The sequence below is a fragment of the Drosophila elegans genome, unplaced genomic scaffold, assembly GCF_018152505.1.
Source record: "Drosophila elegans isolate 14027-0461.03 unplaced genomic scaffold, ASM1815250v1 contig_814, whole genome shotgun sequence".
NCBI lineage: Eukaryota > Metazoa > Arthropoda > Insecta > Diptera > Drosophilidae > Drosophila > Drosophila elegans.
Window position 1 is genome coordinate 2853639 of NW_024546167.1, and position 16825 is coordinate 2870463.

At 42.0% G+C, this 16825-nt stretch overlaps 4 protein-coding genes across 5 annotated transcripts; 1 reads left to right on the forward strand and 3 right to left on the reverse strand.

Annotated features, from left to right (window-relative positions):
* Positions 1 to 2063: 2063 nt before the first annotated feature.
* On the reverse strand, positions 2064 to 5990 carry LOC108141820 (UPF0430 protein CG31712). 2 transcript variants are annotated; one of them, XM_017265398.2, is made up of 4 exons: positions 5521 to 5988; positions 4527 to 4799; positions 2762 to 2845; positions 2064 to 2708 (listed from the first exon to the last, which is right to left on the reverse strand). In XM_017265398.2, exons 1-4 carry the CDS (start codon positions 5866 to 5868, stop codon positions 2541 to 2543), a joined length of 873 nt encoding a protein of 290 aa, XP_017120887.1. In that variant the 5' UTR covers positions 5869 to 5988; the 3' UTR covers positions 2064 to 2540. The 2 variants fall into 2 exon arrangements, with proteins under 2 accessions (XP_017120887.1, XP_017120886.1); XM_017265397.2 differs by lacking the exons at positions 2064 to 2708; positions 2762 to 2845 and having other exon boundaries at positions 3098 to 4799; positions 5521 to 5990.
* Positions 5991 to 6032: 42 nt separating this feature from the next.
* On the reverse strand, positions 6033 to 6709 carry LOC108141821 (bis(5'-nucleosyl)-tetraphosphatase [asymmetrical]). Its single transcript, XM_017265399.2, has 2 exons — positions 6447 to 6709; positions 6033 to 6387 (listed from the first exon to the last, which is right to left on the reverse strand). The coding sequence occupies exons 1-2, from the start codon at positions 6614 to 6616 to the stop codon at positions 6135 to 6137; spliced, it is 423 nt and encodes a 140-aa protein (XP_017120888.1). The 5' UTR covers positions 6617 to 6709; the 3' UTR covers positions 6033 to 6134.
* Positions 6710 to 6914: 205 nt separating this feature from the next.
* On the forward strand, positions 6915 to 8887 carry LOC108141819. The gene is made up of 2 exons (XM_017265396.2): positions 6915 to 8614; positions 8678 to 8887. The coding sequence occupies exons 1-2, from the start codon at positions 7007 to 7009 to the stop codon at positions 8783 to 8785; spliced, it is 1716 nt and encodes a 571-aa protein (XP_017120885.1). The 5' UTR covers positions 6915 to 7006; the 3' UTR covers positions 8786 to 8887.
* LOC108141818 (ATP-binding cassette sub-family G member 4) lies at positions 8797 to 16731 on the reverse strand. Its single transcript, XM_017265395.1, has 10 exons — positions 16617 to 16731; positions 12553 to 12931; positions 10918 to 11088; positions 10718 to 10854; positions 10514 to 10659; positions 10210 to 10448; positions 9734 to 10144; positions 9571 to 9671; positions 9148 to 9509; positions 8797 to 9089 (listed from the first exon to the last, which is right to left on the reverse strand). Exons 2-10 carry the CDS (start codon positions 12902 to 12904, stop codon positions 8948 to 8950), a joined length of 2061 nt encoding a protein of 686 aa, XP_017120884.1. The 5' UTR covers positions 12905 to 12931; positions 16617 to 16731; the 3' UTR covers positions 8797 to 8947.
* Between the last annotated feature and the right edge of the window lie 94 nt (positions 16732 to 16825).

The window sequence follows — 16825 nt, forward strand, 5'->3', positions numbered from 1 at the left end:
CTCCATCGAATGATCTTAATGGGTGCCACGCTCCAAGCACACGCACCACACACACCACACACTCCATAACCCACACCACATACTCCCAAAAAACGATCTACGATCGCCTCACCCAGCGAACCGGAATCAAGCTAATGCAAAATTGTTATTATATTTTTATTTCATTTTTCATTTTTTCGGCAAATCTTGTACTCTGGTAATAAAACATCTACACTGCTCCAGTTTGGGCAGCAATTTGGACCCGGTAAGCGTAAGCTCTTGTCACTGAAACAAAACAATGATAGTGTGCCAAAGTCAAGTGAAAGTTGGGGGAGGTTATCATTGAACGATCAAACTATAAATTCACTATAATTATTATTGATAGCTGTTCATTAGTTTGCAATATGTAAGGGTAAGTATAAAAAAAAGTTATTAAATTGACCATCATACAAAAATTTCTAAATGAACCTGTACGTTTCCTATAAATGTTACTTCAAGTAAAAGTTTGCTTGTAAAATATGTTAAACTTTATCTCAATATTGACAGACAATATTATACATTTTATTCATTGTAAAAATTAAAATCAATAACTTTTCCTTTTTTTCTCCAATATTTCCAATATTACATTATTCTATGGCAAATAATATACATGTTTGTTGATCTTCAATTATATAAAATTAATACTGTTCATTTTTTTTCTGTGTGTTTGAGTTCAATTTTATTACTTTAAAATATAAAGTTTTAAAAGTTTTTTGGTATGGTTTTTCAAGGATTGAATATCAATGCTATTTTAATAATTTCACCGTCTTCCAAAAAAGTTGGATGACTTCTTGAATGGATATAGACAATGCATTGGCTAATACAACAAACAAATTTTATATTCGAACTGACAATTTTAATATAACAAAATTAAACTATAGTCTTTTATTAGGCGACTTCTCATTGATTTCTGAAAATGCTTTTTCCGGATATTATTTATATCTCAATTAGACGTCAGTAAACTACCAGACAAGTTGGCTGACATATTCAATGGTTATAGGAGGAGGGGCATTATCGCCGTCACATCAAACAAATTGCACGTTGACATTCGCAGACAAAAAACCGCTAAGAGCTTTGCCGATTTTCCACTTAATTAATTAATCAAATTGCAACATCCGCCCGTGTGTGCCGCCCAAGATCGCTGCAATGCATCTGGATCTGGATCTCGATGTGGATCTAGATCTGGATCTGGGTCTGGGCTGGTCAGGTGGCGGCGTCGTTGCCTTTCACGCATGTGCCCCGCACACAAATCAATGCGACAAAGGCTGGCACCGTGGACTCCTCGTAGCAAACTCGTTGCCAAATTCGATATGAAGTAATAGGCTGGTCAAGTGGGGTGGGTTCTGCTGGAGTTGGTTGGAGTGCAGTGGACTGCTATGGATTGGAGTGGCTCAGTGCGTATGCGTATTCATATCTTGCGCCACATTCGCTTAGAACCACATTACGATTTCGGTGCGAGTGGTTTGACTCTGACTGTGAGTGGTCGTGCACCAATTTGGCATCGCCGCCGCCTGCTCACGCACTTGGACAGATCAGTTCCTCCGTCTCCCCTTCCGATCGATAATACAAGCTCCATTTCCACCGCTCCGCGCGGGCGTGCCGGCTGTCGGTCGCTGTCCAGCGTCGCCCAACCCAATCAGCTACAAGACATTTAAATTGAAGTAGTATCTATAAATAATAAGTTGTGTCTACTTAGCGACATGTACACCAGCGGAGATCGTGTCCGATATAACTGACTGCAGGGATCGGAATGGAAGGGTGGTGTAGGAGCTAAAAATTGCTTGTATGTTTTGGCAATTCTGTCAAATATGCTAAGCGAATGGTGTTTAGTTCTTCAGGCACACTACTTTGTGCTTTGGCAACACATATTTAAGAAATCCAAGTAATAATTGGCTGACAAATGTGAAGATTCAACAGGTAGTTTAGTAAACGTTTGCTATATTTTTCAAGGAATTTTATTACCTTTAATTGTTTTTCAGTTCACAGTATAAATGTCTGACCCACAGATTGATGTTAAATTTTACAAAATAGATACAAAATTCACGTTTTGGCATTTCTAAAGATTTTATTATCGATTTCAGTTGCGTTATATGTTTTCTTGAAATATCAAAAAATTGCAAATGGATTACATATATATTTCACTGACATCTTTTTTTTTTTGGTTTTTTGTTAATTATTCAGCTGTGTCAACAGTACGATGCACTACACAAAATCATTTGTCTCACATTTGAATTGTTTATGTAGAAAAGGTTAAATAAATCGCTAGCGTATTGTACTATATAGAGCCGTATATGTTCAGTAATTGGCAATTTTGAAAACGGTGAATCTATTGGCTTCGCTTTGCCTGCCCCCAAACACCATTGCTCGTCCTTAAATAATAAAACAATATAGAACACAATTACAACAATGAAAACGAGTGGATGGTCTTTGGCGCAGGCACAGCAGCCACTGAGGTAAAAAAAAAAGCAAAAGCTGTTAACAAGAAAAAGGTGCGACGGTCACCGGACAGATGCCTACGTCCCTCACAATGCTCCCGGTTTCAAGGAGAACGAAAGCTTGGGCCTGGAATTGTTTTTGCCTAGAATAACCTTCTGCTCCTCCTTGACGCGCTTCTCCTGCTCCTTGCGCATGCGTTGCCGCTCCTCGTCCATGAGCCGCTGCTCCTCAATTATTGCTAACCGTTCTTCGGCCTATGAAAGAAATTATTAGAATTAGAAATCATTAGTTAAAAAACTAGACTCACCAGTTTTCTTTGCGCCTCTTCGATTTTGCGATTGTTTTCGGCCAAAATTTCTTCGAGCTCTTCGCGTTTTTGCTTTTCATCCTCCTATAAAACCCAAACAAAAGGACGATTAATAACGTAAGTCAACCTGTTAGCCGGAAGCTTAGAACTAGGGCATAAATATAAACAGTCTCTTGACATCAGCGATGCAAACTGTGCGACGAATTCGACGCACGTTTGTGGTTGCAGTTTTTTTTTTGCTTGATGAGCTGCAAAGGCAGTTAGAATCTAGTTTTATGTTTAACAATAAGTTACAAAGAAAATTTTGGTAGAAAGTAAAACATTTAGTAGTGTCTAATAAGTATGTTTAAAGTAGGTTGTTCTTTTAGTTTATTACAATAAAGGAGCACACAACATAAACAAATGTACTAAGTATTTGCTAAATGGTTGGTCTTCATTTGAATTTTTTTTTTTTTATTGTTGCTACTTACTATTTAAATAGGTCATTATTCCAGTACAAAGGCTAAATTTGTGTTAATTTATAGATTTTTTTTTGCAGATTTTCGATTTGGGTATATGATTTGTGGAGTTTGTCGCTAATCCAGACGTACATTAATTGCTCGAAAAAACAAAAAACTCAAACACAAATACTTGGCAATTGGTACGGTCAAGAATCCAATGTGAATCCGGTTATTAAAAATCTTACAGACAGAGATCTATAGGGCTAAACATTTGGGGTATGTCTTTGGGTCTCATTGGCGTCCATTCGCCGATCGCAAGGCAAGTTAAGGTGGTTGTCGCGCCTGTTATCCTTACGGCTGCTGGCTTATCACATCGCTGGCGTAGGAAACTCACCCGTCGTTTATTGGCATTGATTTGGTTTGCATGCAGCGTACAGGTACAGTTGGGACTTAAATCAGTCGGCCCGCCCCACAACTAGACAGCCTAACTACCCGAACTAACTTGGGGACACCACTTCGATTTGCTTTGTTTTTTTTATGTGGATTTTTTGTATTTTGGGGGTTGTGGAGGAAGTGCGTCCATGGAATTTCCGGCATTGCGGCTCAACGTGTAGTGCACGCAAGTGTTTTGCGGGTTCGGGTCACAAAACACCCACTTGCAGACGGGACAAGAGCAGCACGTTCGTTGCACGGGCCTACTGAAGCGGAGTTCGCGCGCAATAACAACAACAACGAGTTACAAGAACCAATACCAAAATTAAAATGATACAGTATGTGGGGGTAGGAACGAACAAAAGATGAAGCTAAGAGTATGCAAAGAGGTCTGCAATAATGGGCTTCAAAACTGTAACTGTGACTGTGACACATGCGACACATGGCAGTGTCGTCATTATGGCTTTTTTGGTAGGAAAAATAAAAATTACAAAAATTATTGGCAAGAAGAAAGGGGCGAAATCAGCCGTGGCGCTCACATCCCGACTCACTGCGTGGCAGGCTGCAGGTGGGTGGGGCTCTGAAAAAGGCGTGACGACTGGTTAGTGATATAGCCGGTTAGAGGGCGCCCAGTGCCCGGGGTTATGCAAGCTTATATCTATTGTTAGGGGAATGCCGATGGGACATGGGATGATGGGTGACGGATGATGGATGAACGCCCAGTGAGCCGTGGCTGAGAGCGCCGCCGGATCGATTTCGCCTAACGTAGTGAAGACGACTGTTTGAACTGCTGTTTTGGGTTTGTTCGAGTTTACGGTAGATGTGGCATTGTGTACGTTTTTCTGACAGTGATAGCAGCAGTCGTCCAGCGGAATCTGAATACGAGCACCTACCTCGCGCCGGCGTTCTTCTTCGCGTATCTGCTCGCGCCGTCGCTCCAGCTCCAGCATCATCTCGCGCTCCATCTCGGCTTTGGCGGTCTCGACACGTCGATTGACCTCCTGCTCGATCTCATCCCGCCGCTTCTCCAGCTCCTCCTCCACGCGCTTCTTCACCAGCATCTCGATGCGCTTGGCGGCCTCCTCCTCGATGATTTTCTGCTCGGCCTCCTTGGCCCGCCGCTGCCGCTCCATCTCGGCCAGCCGTTCGACCTGCAGTTGGTTTTGCTAAAAGGATATGGATACCATTTATTTGATTTCTTAGGAGAGTTAGGACCAAGAGCTCTGCATGTATATTCTGATCTGTTATTATTCACTTGTTAAAAACATAACAGAGTTGAAAACATCAAAATAATTAATTGAAAAAGTTGGAACGCGAATTCTTTGGGAATCCAGAATTTGGTAATTTGCCATTAAATTCACATAAACACATTGCGTTTTGAAAAAATTACCATGTTTTTTAAATTGATAAACAAGCCAATAAATTGGCAATGGTGCTTGCAATTTACTTATTATAAGTATTCCAACAAAATTTTTTTATTTTCTTAATTTATTTTTGGGCTGCACCAGGGTTTTCTGTTTCATTTTATGGAATATTAAGTCTCGACTTTTATCATTAACTTCATAAAGGCCCGATTTTCAAGAGCATTTACCAAGTATGGATGCAATTAGTTAGTCAATAGGTTAAAGGGAATAAGCATATTCCTTAGTAATTACCTTACATATATTTTTTTTCTTGACATGACTTTAAGAAGAAAACCATCTTTCTAGACAAAAATATTTCGAATTATGGAAAATGGCCTCAAAAAGACTGTATTAAAATTTGAAGGCATCTTAAGTAAACGGAAAAGCCGTAGTCTTAGCTGGTTAAATCAAATTCTAGTTTGAATATCCACTTTTGGACATATACATGCAGGGCTCCGGATGGTCCATGATGAGGCCAACTCACCTCTTCCAGCTTCTTGAAGCGGCTGCGTTTCTGTTTGCTGCGCTGCGACTCCTTGTCGGAGTACTGACTGTCGCTGCTCGACGACGAGGAGCGCTTCCGGGACTTGAGGATCGAGGGCGAGTGGCGGTAGTCGCGCTCCGTGTGGCGGTCGCCGCGATGTCTGTCCCGGTCGCGATCCCGGTCCCGCTCGCGGTGCCGTCCGTGGCTGTTCACCTCCGATGATTTGTCTCTATCCGCCCGCGTACTGGGCCGCTCGTGGTCGTGGTGGGACTTACTGCGTTTTTTGTGCTTGCTCTTGTGGTGGCGGCGCTTGCCCGACGGACTGGGAGTGCGTGACCGGGAGCCCATGGTGCTGCGGTGTGTGGATTGTACAATTTTGGGCTTTGAAGAGTGCTCAATTGGCTGCCACAACAAATCAATGGAAGCGAGTACGAATTGTGAGCAATTTTCTCAGATGCCTTGAAAACAGTGTTGCACAGCGCTGACAGGGCTGGCCTGACATAATTCTGGTATTTGCTTTTGGTATTTTTTCTGCTACTGTATTTATTTATCTTAATTTCAGTGTTGCGCAAGGTTACAACGAATAATGTTTTGATTTTGATGTTGTTGTCAATTTACTCCGGCTTGTTTTGAATCATTTCGTGGAACTTGTCGATCATCACTTGGTTGTCCTTGAAGCCCACGCACGCCTTGGCCTCCTCCTTGGGCAGCCACTTGAGGGCGGTATGCTCCTCGGAGAGAACAGGTTCCTGGCAAGGATTCCGCAGCTCCGCCAGCCAATAGACCACAATCTTCGGCTTTCCCTGCACCTCATAATTCAGCGTTAGCGGAGTATCCTTGTATATGATTAGATCCTTCTCGTCGTAACTGTAGATGTGCTTTAATAAGTTTAAACAATCACGGAATGGAATTGGTAAAGCACTTGCCCGGCTTCCTCTTTAGTTTCCCGCAGAGCTGTGGTAAAGTCATCTTCGCCTGGATCCACGTGGCCCTTGGGGGAACTCCAGTGGAATGAGCCGTAGGAAGCCTTCAGCAACAGGTATTGTATTTCCCCGCAAATACGCCGAAAAATAACGAATCCGGCCGCTTTCTTCATTTTGTGGCTATTATATTACCGGAACAGGTGTTTGCCCAGTGCTGCTTACAGTGCGATAACAGTGCTGTTAATCTAGCTTTTTCTTGTGAATTTAACAGTATATTTAATTTCTTAATATACATTTTATTTGTAAATTATGAACAACTATAGACAGACTTTCTAATTTGATTACATAGTAAATAATACATGCTGGCAAGGCTTTTTTATGAAAAAATATTTTAAAATTAGCCAGATTACTTGTTTTAGCTACTTTGAAAACCTATTAACACTGCAGCTTACAAGGGAATTTAGGCAGTGTTGGAAAACAGAAGCAGTTCTAACTTTGCGATCTGGATGTGCACGTTGTTTTGTAAATTCATTACATAAATACAAAAAAAAAGTGCATCGAAGATGTACGCCCTGCTCCGTCGGTTTGCCGGGGTCTCCACCAACGGCGGTCCCTTGAGGAGCTATGCATCCTTCACGCCCAAAGATGTGATGCGGAGTACCGCCGAAGAGACCGGCACCCTGCTCACCCGCTTTGCCAAGCACATTGCGCTGGAGCGGTACAGGGATCCGGAGCACGTGCTGCCCAAGACGACGGTCCGGTACGCCGACTTTTTCCCCATCACGGACGACCGGTACTTCCAGAGGACCGTGCAGAAGACGGAGGCGGCCCAACTGCCCGCCCTGATCATCCAGGCCTCCAGCTATCGCTCCAATGCGACGGTGCCCATGTTTGTGGCCGCCCTAAACGCCTTGGATAACCATGCAGCCAATCAGCTGGACAAAATGGAGACCAGTACGGTGCTGGAGACGCTCTACTCCTTCCTGTTCCTCATGCCCAGCTGGTTGAAGCGAACGGACTTCTATCACTCAGCCATGATGCGATTGGTAAAGGAGGATTTCCGCGCCAACAAGGAGCGATTCGTCCAGGTGTGCTTCTATCTGGGTCTGCAGAAGAAGCAGGCCAAATCATCTGAGGACTTTCAGCAGCTGCTTGAAGAGCAGCTACCCGCTCATTTGCCCGCCTTAAGTGAACTGGACCTCGCTGTGATCAGCAATGCGGCCTACAAGACCTCCACTTTGGTTACGGGCCACGCCCGGAGTGCCTATGAATCCTCCCTCGTTAATGCCACATTGAGTGTACAGCTCAATGCCGGAAATGACGCCTTGCTGATCTCCTATGTCAAGGCTTTGCGGTTGCAGCGTGTGAAGGACGAGCGAGTGTGCCAGCATTTGCAGGATATATGCCTGGATCCTGCGAGGATAGCGCTTATTGAGCCCCGGGGCTTGGGCCACATCTTCGCATTCTTTGCCGAGCAACTCTGGGACCAGAAGGAGTGCTTGGCCATCGTTATAGAGCGACTGATGACTCTGCTGAAGCCCGGAGACCTGCGCGCCAAAGACTTGGCCACATTCCTGTGGGCCAGTGCCCAACTCAATTGTGAATTAAATCCGCAGCAAATCAGACAACTCGAGCTAGCTGCCCTTCGAAAATTGGATCATGGGGAATATGATTACTTCCCGGACAACCTTGTAGACACCTGCCTATCATTGTGCACCTTGGGCCACTACTCTAAGGACCTGATTGATGCAGCCGAAGAACTGAAGGCCGCCCAAAGAAAACAGAGAGCCCAGCCTAAGGTTGATAGTCGATTAAATGTCCTGCGGTCCGCTGTAGCCATCGAGCAGCCAACGATGGCAAAACTCAAGACGGAACAAGCTTTTAAGGAGTTCAATCCCGCACCAGCCTATTTGCTGAGGGATCGCCCAGACTTGACGAAGTATGCGCAGGAGCTAAGTGGAGATGCTGAAGTAGAGGGCGTGGACTTGGTCTGCCCCATTGCTGCAATAAATCTGCCTTGTCTGCGAGTTCAGACAATGGGGGACCAGGAAAGTGTGTATTTCGTAGAACTGCTCACTACGGAACAGACCCTAAAGTTCAGCAAGAATCCCACATCGTTAATGCGTCTCAAGAAGAGGCTGCTGGAATCCCTTGGCCGAAAAGTAGTTGTGGTAAGCGCTTTACGACAATTCTAAAATATAAAGTTGAGTTGAGTTTAATGCAAAATCTTTTAGTTGAACTCCGCGGATATGGTCACCAGTGCCAAAGAACTGCATCAGCTCTTAAAACCACAAGCAGATAGACGAGAAGAATCCGAGGTTGCCCAAGGCTTGGCCAACTGAATCGTGTGATATAGGCTAGTTACAAATCGTAGCTTTATTTTTATTTAACAGTGTTTTATGTACTTGTACATATTCTTTAAATATTAATAGCACTAAACATAATGTTCAACAATTAATGTATAATACAAGGAATGGGCTACAGGTGTGTTTCTCCCAACGCTCCTATCGGATCGACTTTAACTTGGCCTTAAGCACGACATAGGACACCAGTCGGAAGATAAAGATCATGGCAACCAACGCATAGACGTCGTTCCAGAACTGATCTCCTCGCATGGTAATCTCGTCTAGGAATTTCTTTGGATACCTGTGGGCACAACGTCGTTTAAAAATTAAGAACACCAAAAGTGCCAAAAAGTAACTACCTGTAATGGCAGTAGGGCGCTTCCTCGCATTGCAGGACACCGCGATCCAGGCCGTAGATGGCTGCTATGAAGCCCTCTAGCCCATATCTTAAGTATGATATGTGACTGCCCCATCTTAAGTAGCCGGGCAGATCCCGCAGCGTCACTCCAAAGCCGGCGAACATCATCATGGGAATGGTGAGCACTGGAGCCAGGAAAGTGCCGTTGACCACATCAAACCAGGCACCAATCATCAATCCAAAACTATGGCCCACAAAGACGGTCAGTAAACTAATGGCGAAGAACATCCAGAAGCGGATCCACTCCATAGGCTGATAGCTCCATAAGTAAACGATGGCCGTGAAGAGGAAGCAACTTATAATCTGTACGCGGGATAACTCAAGTTGGCATTGGAAATTGCGGCAATTCAGAAGGGTTACTCACCGATATGGGCAGGTCTACAAGTGAAATGGCAGTGTAGTAGGCTTTGAGCGAGTACCAGCGGTTAAAGTGCTCCTTGATCAGTATGGAGATGTCCATGGGGACTGTTTAGAGGTAAATCGATTAAGTTACTCCTGCTATCCAATTAACGAAACAATTAACTCACAAGTCAGAACAGTCAACATCATCGTGGTCATGGAATGGTGCATGAGTATGGCAAATAGTAAATTGTAGTTGTCCAGAACTCGAGATCCCTCGCGTCCCGTGTGATCGTACATGGCTCCGAACAGAACGGCCACTGCGATATTGACCCCAATCCTCAAGTGCGTCATGGTGGTGTCACGTTTCGCTTTGATGAAACCCCTTCGCAACAGCACCGAGCACTGATTCGAGTAACTGGTGTCCTCCAGGGAGCGGCTTTTGGTTTTCTTTGGAATCGGATACTTCCTCATCAGAGCCTCGGAGCGCAACACCGCACCGGGATTGCCGAACCAGGTCAGGCAGCTTCCATTCTCCGCAGCGCCCTTAAGGGTGTCCACCTTGTCGTAGCCATATTCACCGCAGGCCAGTTCGATAACTGCGCAGAGTACACAACTTTATTATTACCCCTTAACCAAGGGAATCTATTCTATCTGGACTCACTGTAATCCGCTGGATTGTGGTACATGGGACATGGCAGATCCACCGTCTGCAGGAATGGAACTAGTTTCTGGGTGCTGCCCTGGTAGACGCAGTTGCCAGCCGACAAGACATAGACCTGATCGAAGATCTGGAACAACTTGGCCGTGGGCTGATGGATGGTGCAGATAATGGTGCGTCCTTGGCTAGTCAATTTCTTGAGCAGTTCCAGGACCTTTGTGCAGGAGCTACTGTCCAAGCCACTGGCGGAGAAAAAGAAAAATATATATATCTTGGCTAGGATGGCTTAAAATCTATTTTTTCCTACGTTGTGGGCTCGTCCAGGAACATCACAGTGGGATTGTTAATCAACTCCATGGCAATGGAAAGCCTCTTTTTCTGACCACCGGACAGGCGCATTGTCAAGGTCTGATCGTGATCGTACAGCCCAAGGAGCAGCAGGATGTCCTCAATCTACAAAAAATAGAGACTATTATACTGACTAACATTTGGTGGCATCTCTTGGACTTACCCTGCTCTCCTTCTCCTCGTAGCTGACTGTCTGACCCAGCTTAAGATCGGCGGCTATATGCATGTTCTCGTTCACAGTCAGCAGGGGCTGCAGACGATCATCCTGCGTGATATAGCAGGACATCCGACGGAAGGAGGCTTAACAACAAAACCAGTTAGTACATATATGTACATATTTTATAAAAGTTTCGATATACTCACGCAAATCACGTCGTCGACCATTGAGCAAGATGGAGCCATCCACGCCCGTCGTTTTGAAACCCGATAGGGCATCTAGCAGAGTGGATTTTCCGGCACCCGAAGGTCCCATTATGGCGATTAGCTGACTGCCAGGAAACTTTCCGCATACATTGTGCAAGATTTCCTTTTCACCTGAAAAATTGCGAAATTACGTAGGTGCTTTAATAAACGACCATTAACACTTCACAGATATTTCACTGGATTTTATACGGTCGTTGGTATTAAGGTTCAGGGTACCAATGGAGAAGTATCCAATTCGTGTGCGTACACGTGCAGTGAACCCTGATTTCCCTTAATTAATAGCAGGCTATAACTTAACTCAACTTAACGGCTAGTAAGCTTACGACTCGTTAAAAAGTAAGGCTGTTTTAACAGATTTTAATTCTCCTCAAGTGAATCACCTTTAAAATACAAAACATTTATCGATGCCAAACAAAGAATATTGAAGAACAAAATGGTCTAAAAGTTTAAAATTTCAGAATAGTCATGTTATTATGAAACTTTTAATTATTACTAAATCAAAACTTAAAAAAATAAAGAATTAAAAATGTTGATTAGTTGAGATTGACAGGAGTTCTATGATCAGCAAATGTTATACTTTTATCTACTTCATAACACTTAAATCCATTTTAGTCAATTTGTGCAAATCTATATCAAAGGCAAATTACTTAGTTTGAGTGTAGAATTTATATATAATACAAATTGGAATAATTTTTGATAAACGTACATTTAATTTCAAAGACCTTTGCCCCCCATTTACATTTCGATAACAATGGAATGATTTCCATCTACTGAAGTATTGACCACACATATTATCTTTATTTTAGTTTAACTACCGCCACGGGGCGTAAATTAGTATGGGTTCTAATCAAGTTACCAGGGGCAAGCACATTTCGATATCAATTGCTGTTTGCTTCCTTCTGAACTTTGAAATTAGCAAGCAAACCTTGTCCAAACAAGTACATCGGACTACAAATACTCTAGTTCAAACACTCTATTCGTATAGAGAAGTGAAAACTGCTCTTCATTGTGTTGACTCTACGGAAAGGGAATCTATGAATGACTAACTGCCGGAATATACTTATAAAATCGGGAAGGAGGTGTGATCGCTCCGATCGCCGCTTATCTAATCAATGGGAAACGAAGTTGGTAAAAGAACTAGCAAGCAAGTGTTTATGGCTGATTGGTATGTGAAGCATTGCCGAAAATTATGACCTTGAAGAACATTTGTTCGGCTTCCCAAACATACATATTTTTAAATTAGCCATAATTCGCAAGGCACTCTCATCTATATAAGTCAATTGAAAAGCTCTTAGAACTGGTTTAAAACTCATTGATAAAACTGGTTTTTAAAACAATTATTTCAAAACACTATCTGTAAGGTTGGCGGTAATTGTTGGATATAAATTATATAATGTCGATCCCGGCGATAGCTGCACAAAGAGTAGCCGCTGATCATAAAACCCATTAGCACCCATTTTGGGTCATAACTCCTAGCTAAATTTAAGTTTTCCGCTTGCAATCTTATCGAACCATATCTTAGATCATGCGATCGTGGCAGTGGATCGTAAATGACGCCTTCTTTGAGTGGCTCACCTCGGTTAAAGCCCAATTTCACGGTGAGGGACAGCTCCCTGAACTCCATGTCCACGGGCTCGCGGGCTGGCAGGTTGTTGAGGGCATCGGTGTCGAAGTGCACCTCCTCCTCCTCCACGGGTTCCAGTGCGGACTGCTTGGACCCGTTGCTGTAGGCCACCTGCGGCTGAGTGGGAACGGGCGGGGGCGTGGCACTGGGCGGCGCACTGGTCTGGCCATTTCTGCTGTTCATAGGCACTGTGGTGGAGTTGTAGACGCGACCGGAGGTCACCTCACCGATCTCGATGCCCAGACCGAGTCCAGCAACTCCGTTGTCGCTGCCGAACAAGAACTGTTCCCGCGGTGTCGCCATTCTAGGATTCTAGGGATATCCTTTCAACTAAAAGGAGATACAAGAAATTGTTTAGTAACATTGGTTTACAAATTAAAATTGATAAATTTGAAACTGATTATTGATAAGATTAGGTTTCTTAATATAGGTGCCAGAGCTCGACCAAGTTTAAATAAATTGGTAAAACTGAAGTTCCGACAACATAAAATAAATCTTTAAAATACAAAAAATTAAGTCTTAAATAATAATTTAAGAAACCAATAAAAATAAAAATTCACTTAAAGCCGAAAATAATTTTATCACTTTATCTCGAGGATGGAACATTCACAAATAAGAAATTCCATTTCAATTTTTGATCTCTGGAGGATGAAACCTTTTAAACCATTTAAATTTGTAGGCCAGTGTAATTAAAAAATACAAAATTTCTTAGACAAAACCTATATATATATCCGATAACTGACGGCCTTAGTTTTACTTAAGTCAATTAAATTTTTATAGACCTACTTTATAATAATTCAATTCAATTAAATTATTTTTACCTAGATGTTATTATCTTGCAATACTTATAGTTTTGTAACCCCGCAGGATACCCTGTTTATCTTCTCTTATTTCAGCTTAACGGGAGTTAAAGATTACGTTTTTTTTATATATGTCCAAATATTGATTGTTTTGGTTGATTAGGCAAGGTGCGTGAGTAAATCTGGGAATATTGTGTGCAACCTGTTGCTGACCAATCATAAATGCTTTTGCTTCACCCATAAAAAACGGGTTTCATTGCAGCTCAATTCGCACTTTGATCGAAAGCTGACAGATCGATCAACCTTTGTCATCTAGCCTCATCAGTCAGATTGGCTATTCCCGATCGCAGGCTGAGATTGTATATTTCTAGCGCCCTTAAGGTGGCAGGAAATACGCAGCTAATGCCCATAAACCGAAGTGCTGTCAAATTGGGTGGCTGATGAAACATTTCAATTATCTGCAACAGTCCCAGTTAAATGCGAGTTTACATAAGCGAAAATGTAGCACGCAGTTTACTCCACATTTCGCGCTGCCGCAAGAGACAATTAAACGCGAGTACATTTACTGCACAGATTTGCGAAAAGATCAAGGTACACCCGATGAGGCGGAGGCGGGCAAACAATAAAACGCCACAATTGAGTGGAATCGCGAGTGTTGTCGTATGCACATCTGCTATTGATCCGCCGATCCGATCCGATCCCATCCCATCCCATCCGAACTGATCAAAACAAAAGCATTGTCCCATGCGGAGAATTAACAACAAATGGAATCTGCTAATGACGAAGCTGTTGCTATATACATAGATGGGTTGGCTATAGATTATAAAAGCGAGTTGTAAATTAAAATTAGTAGAAAGAATCTGTATTTGTGTAATTTATTAACTAAAGACTGTAAAAACCAATATGATATATCAAGGCAATTTGTTTGGAATTTAGAAAGGGAACCTATCATATGTATTAAGAAACTTGTTCTCTAATGTAATCAAAACAAAAGCTAAATATAACTATATAGATAGATTGGTCATAGATAATCAAAGCCAGATTTAATTTAACTTTACACATTGTTCATCTACATTTATATTATTTAATAATTTAAGTCTGCAGATATTATCTAAGCAATTCAATACTAGTTCCCCTGATTTCAGACGATAAGATGCAATCAAAACAACACATTTTTTTCTTGAGGTAACGAAGCTAAAACTATTTAGATGTTTTGATTATAGATTGTCAAAGCGATATTGAATTTTAATTTAATGGAACAAAAATATATATTTCTCTAAATATGCAGATGTTTTATTTCGATTACAATTTCTAATTAAGTTCCTGGGGAATAATCATGTGTAAGATGCAAAACATGCAAAACAACAGAACTTTTCCCTGAGGAAATGCAGCTATAACTATATACGTATGTACATATAGGTCTGGTTATAGATTATAAAAGCGATATTGAATTTTAATTCATTTAATTCATTGAGAATTTAAATATTTCTGTAAATAATTGATTATTAATTAAAACAAATATGAAGTATAAAGTAATGTGTTATATTAAGACAAATCAATTTAAGTTCTTAAGGCAGATAATTAGAAATTACCAAATGTAGTTATGGTACTAATACCTCGATTTCAGACGATCAGACGATCAGATGCAATCAAAACAACGTTGTTTTTCCGTGAGGGAAATTTAGAGCATATGAAATTGTTGTCGTAGCTCTGACGAATTGCTATATACATCTGGTATATAGACTCTAGGTCTTATCTCAATCTGGGCAAATTTCTCGCCTGGGCACTGGGACATTTCCCCTTTTTTTTCTGCCGTTGGTAAAGGTGTGCGCTTCGCTAATGAGCACTGCACTTGAACCCTGCACTTGAGTCAGTTATCAGAGCTGCCAAATACAATTACCTAAGTCAATGCCCTGGATTCGGGGGCTAAGAAGGGAGCAGCCCTAGCGGTCTAGAGTGACGTTGATGGGCCTTAATCAGTTGGCTGTATTTCAATATTGATTGATACCAGAGCTCTGTGGTCACGTTTTGCTGGACTTCCTTTGTTCGACCTATGAGCCTCACATTTCGTGTTTGCCTGCGATTTTGGGGACTTAGATCGCCCTCAATGCCGGCGATCGAACTTATGTACACACATATATGTGCTGATGCTGCCCTGAAACATTGTTTTGTCTACCTTGTACAGTGGTGTACCTCGCATCGGTGACCGAAAAAACCGGTTCACGGATCCCCTTCTCCGTCTGAATTTCTGCGGTGCAGTTGAGAGATGAAAGCGAAAACAGCAGCTGTTCGATCGGAGTTCGGAGGGGGGGGAAAAGGGGAGCAACGCCATCCCGATCACTCCCGATCACTGGGAACAGATTTCTGTTTATACTCCGATAATGTGATAATTCAGAAACAGCACCCGCCTCTCATCTTTGGGCCCTGGTTTTATTTTCGTATTGATTTCTGTCAGCTAATCGATTTAACATATTTCACATACTGCAAATGCAAAACTCAGACAGCGGATTAAGCAGTTTTACCAGGAAGTGACCCATTTTGGCAGGTCTAAAGAGGCCAAAAGAATCAAATCACTTGTATCTATTCCTCAGTAGATACCAAAGCATGAATCATTAAGTCATTTAGCACTTGCCTTTATGCGGCTCATTTGTTAACAAAGACTGATACATCTAAACTCACTGATAAGTGTTGGCCAATAAATTTCTTTATTAAAAACGACTTTTCATTTGGTTGCGTATGCCCTAATAATCAATAAATCTACATTAAGTAAAGTAGCTTCAATATATTTGCTTTTGCACATTTTTTAGTTTTAAGACTGAAAGCACAACTCAAATGTAACCCCCACAATTAACATTTATTTATCAAACATAATCCCTAATTTAGATTTATTTTGATTTTTTATTAATGTCACTCGATATAAGATTTCATGAAAAATCCAATTTATTTAAACTTCATGTTTTATAAAACTTATTGTTATGTGTTTTTGAACATTTCACATTTTGTTGGAAATATATTTTGTCACTCAGGATTGTTTGATCCAGTATATAAGAATTATTCACAACTCCTAAAGTTCGATAGCATTGTCCGTTTGGGTTTTGTTTGAAAGTTTATTAATTTTAAGCCGTGCACTTAAAAATATTTTATTAAATATTTATTATCCTCTTTCAGATGGCATTTGATCTTTCTTTAAGACGCGTTGCAAACGAAGTCCTTACCCTTTTAAGAGTCAGGACTATCACACTGTGTCAGGGATTGCAAGGAGAACTGCTTTCCGGTGATTTAACTCGCGATCCGCACAACCGAGTAACAGCGTCTTCGAAGCGACGTGCGCGACTGGCGGTCAGTAAACAAACAGTGATCCCAGCTAGCCGCTATATGGCTATATGGTAGTAGCAGTTCCCGATCGCGTTCCCGTTCCCCCAGA

What these genes read in the sequence shown, in the direction of transcription:
- LOC108141820 (XM_017265397.2), bottom strand. Translation starts at nt 5,868, where the DNA reads ATGGGCTCCCGGTCACGCACTCCCAGTCCGTCGGGCAAGCGCCGCCAC. An exon ending in GCTTCAAGAAGCTGGAAGAG is followed by an intron (nt 4,800 to 5,520) that starts GTGAGTTGGCCT and finishes ATATCCTTTTAG; the next exon opens with CAAAACCAACTGCAGGTCGA.
- LOC108141821 (XM_017265399.2), bottom strand. Translation starts at nt 6,616, where the DNA reads ATGAAGAAAGCGGCCGGATTCGTTATTTTTCGGCGTATTTGCGGGGAA. An exon ending in GAAACTAAAGAGGAAGCCGG is followed by an intron (nt 6,388 to 6,446) that starts GCAAGTGCTTTA and finishes GCACATCTACAG; the next exon opens with TTACGACGAGAAGGATCTAA.
- LOC108141819 (XM_017265396.2), top strand. Translation starts at nt 7,007, where the DNA reads ATGTACGCCCTGCTCCGTCGGTTTGCCGGGGTCTCCACCAACGGCGGT. An exon ending in TTGGCCGAAAAGTAGTTGTG is followed by an intron (nt 8,615 to 8,677) that starts GTAAGCGCTTTA and finishes AAAATCTTTTAG; the next exon opens with TTGAACTCCGCGGATATGGT.
- LOC108141818 (XM_017265395.1), bottom strand. Translation starts at nt 12,904, where the DNA reads ATGGCGACACCGCGGGAACAGTTCTTGTTCGGCAGCGACAACGGAGTT. An exon ending in TTCCTGGACGAGCCCACAAC is followed by an intron (nt 10,449 to 10,513) that starts GTAGGAAAAAAT and finishes TTTCTCCGCCAG; the next exon opens with TGGCTTGGACAGTAGCTCCT. An exon ending in TTGTAGACCTGCCCATATCG is followed by an intron (nt 9,510 to 9,570) that starts GTGAGTAACCCT and finishes TCCCGCGTACAG; the next exon opens with ATTATAAGTTGCTTCCTCTT.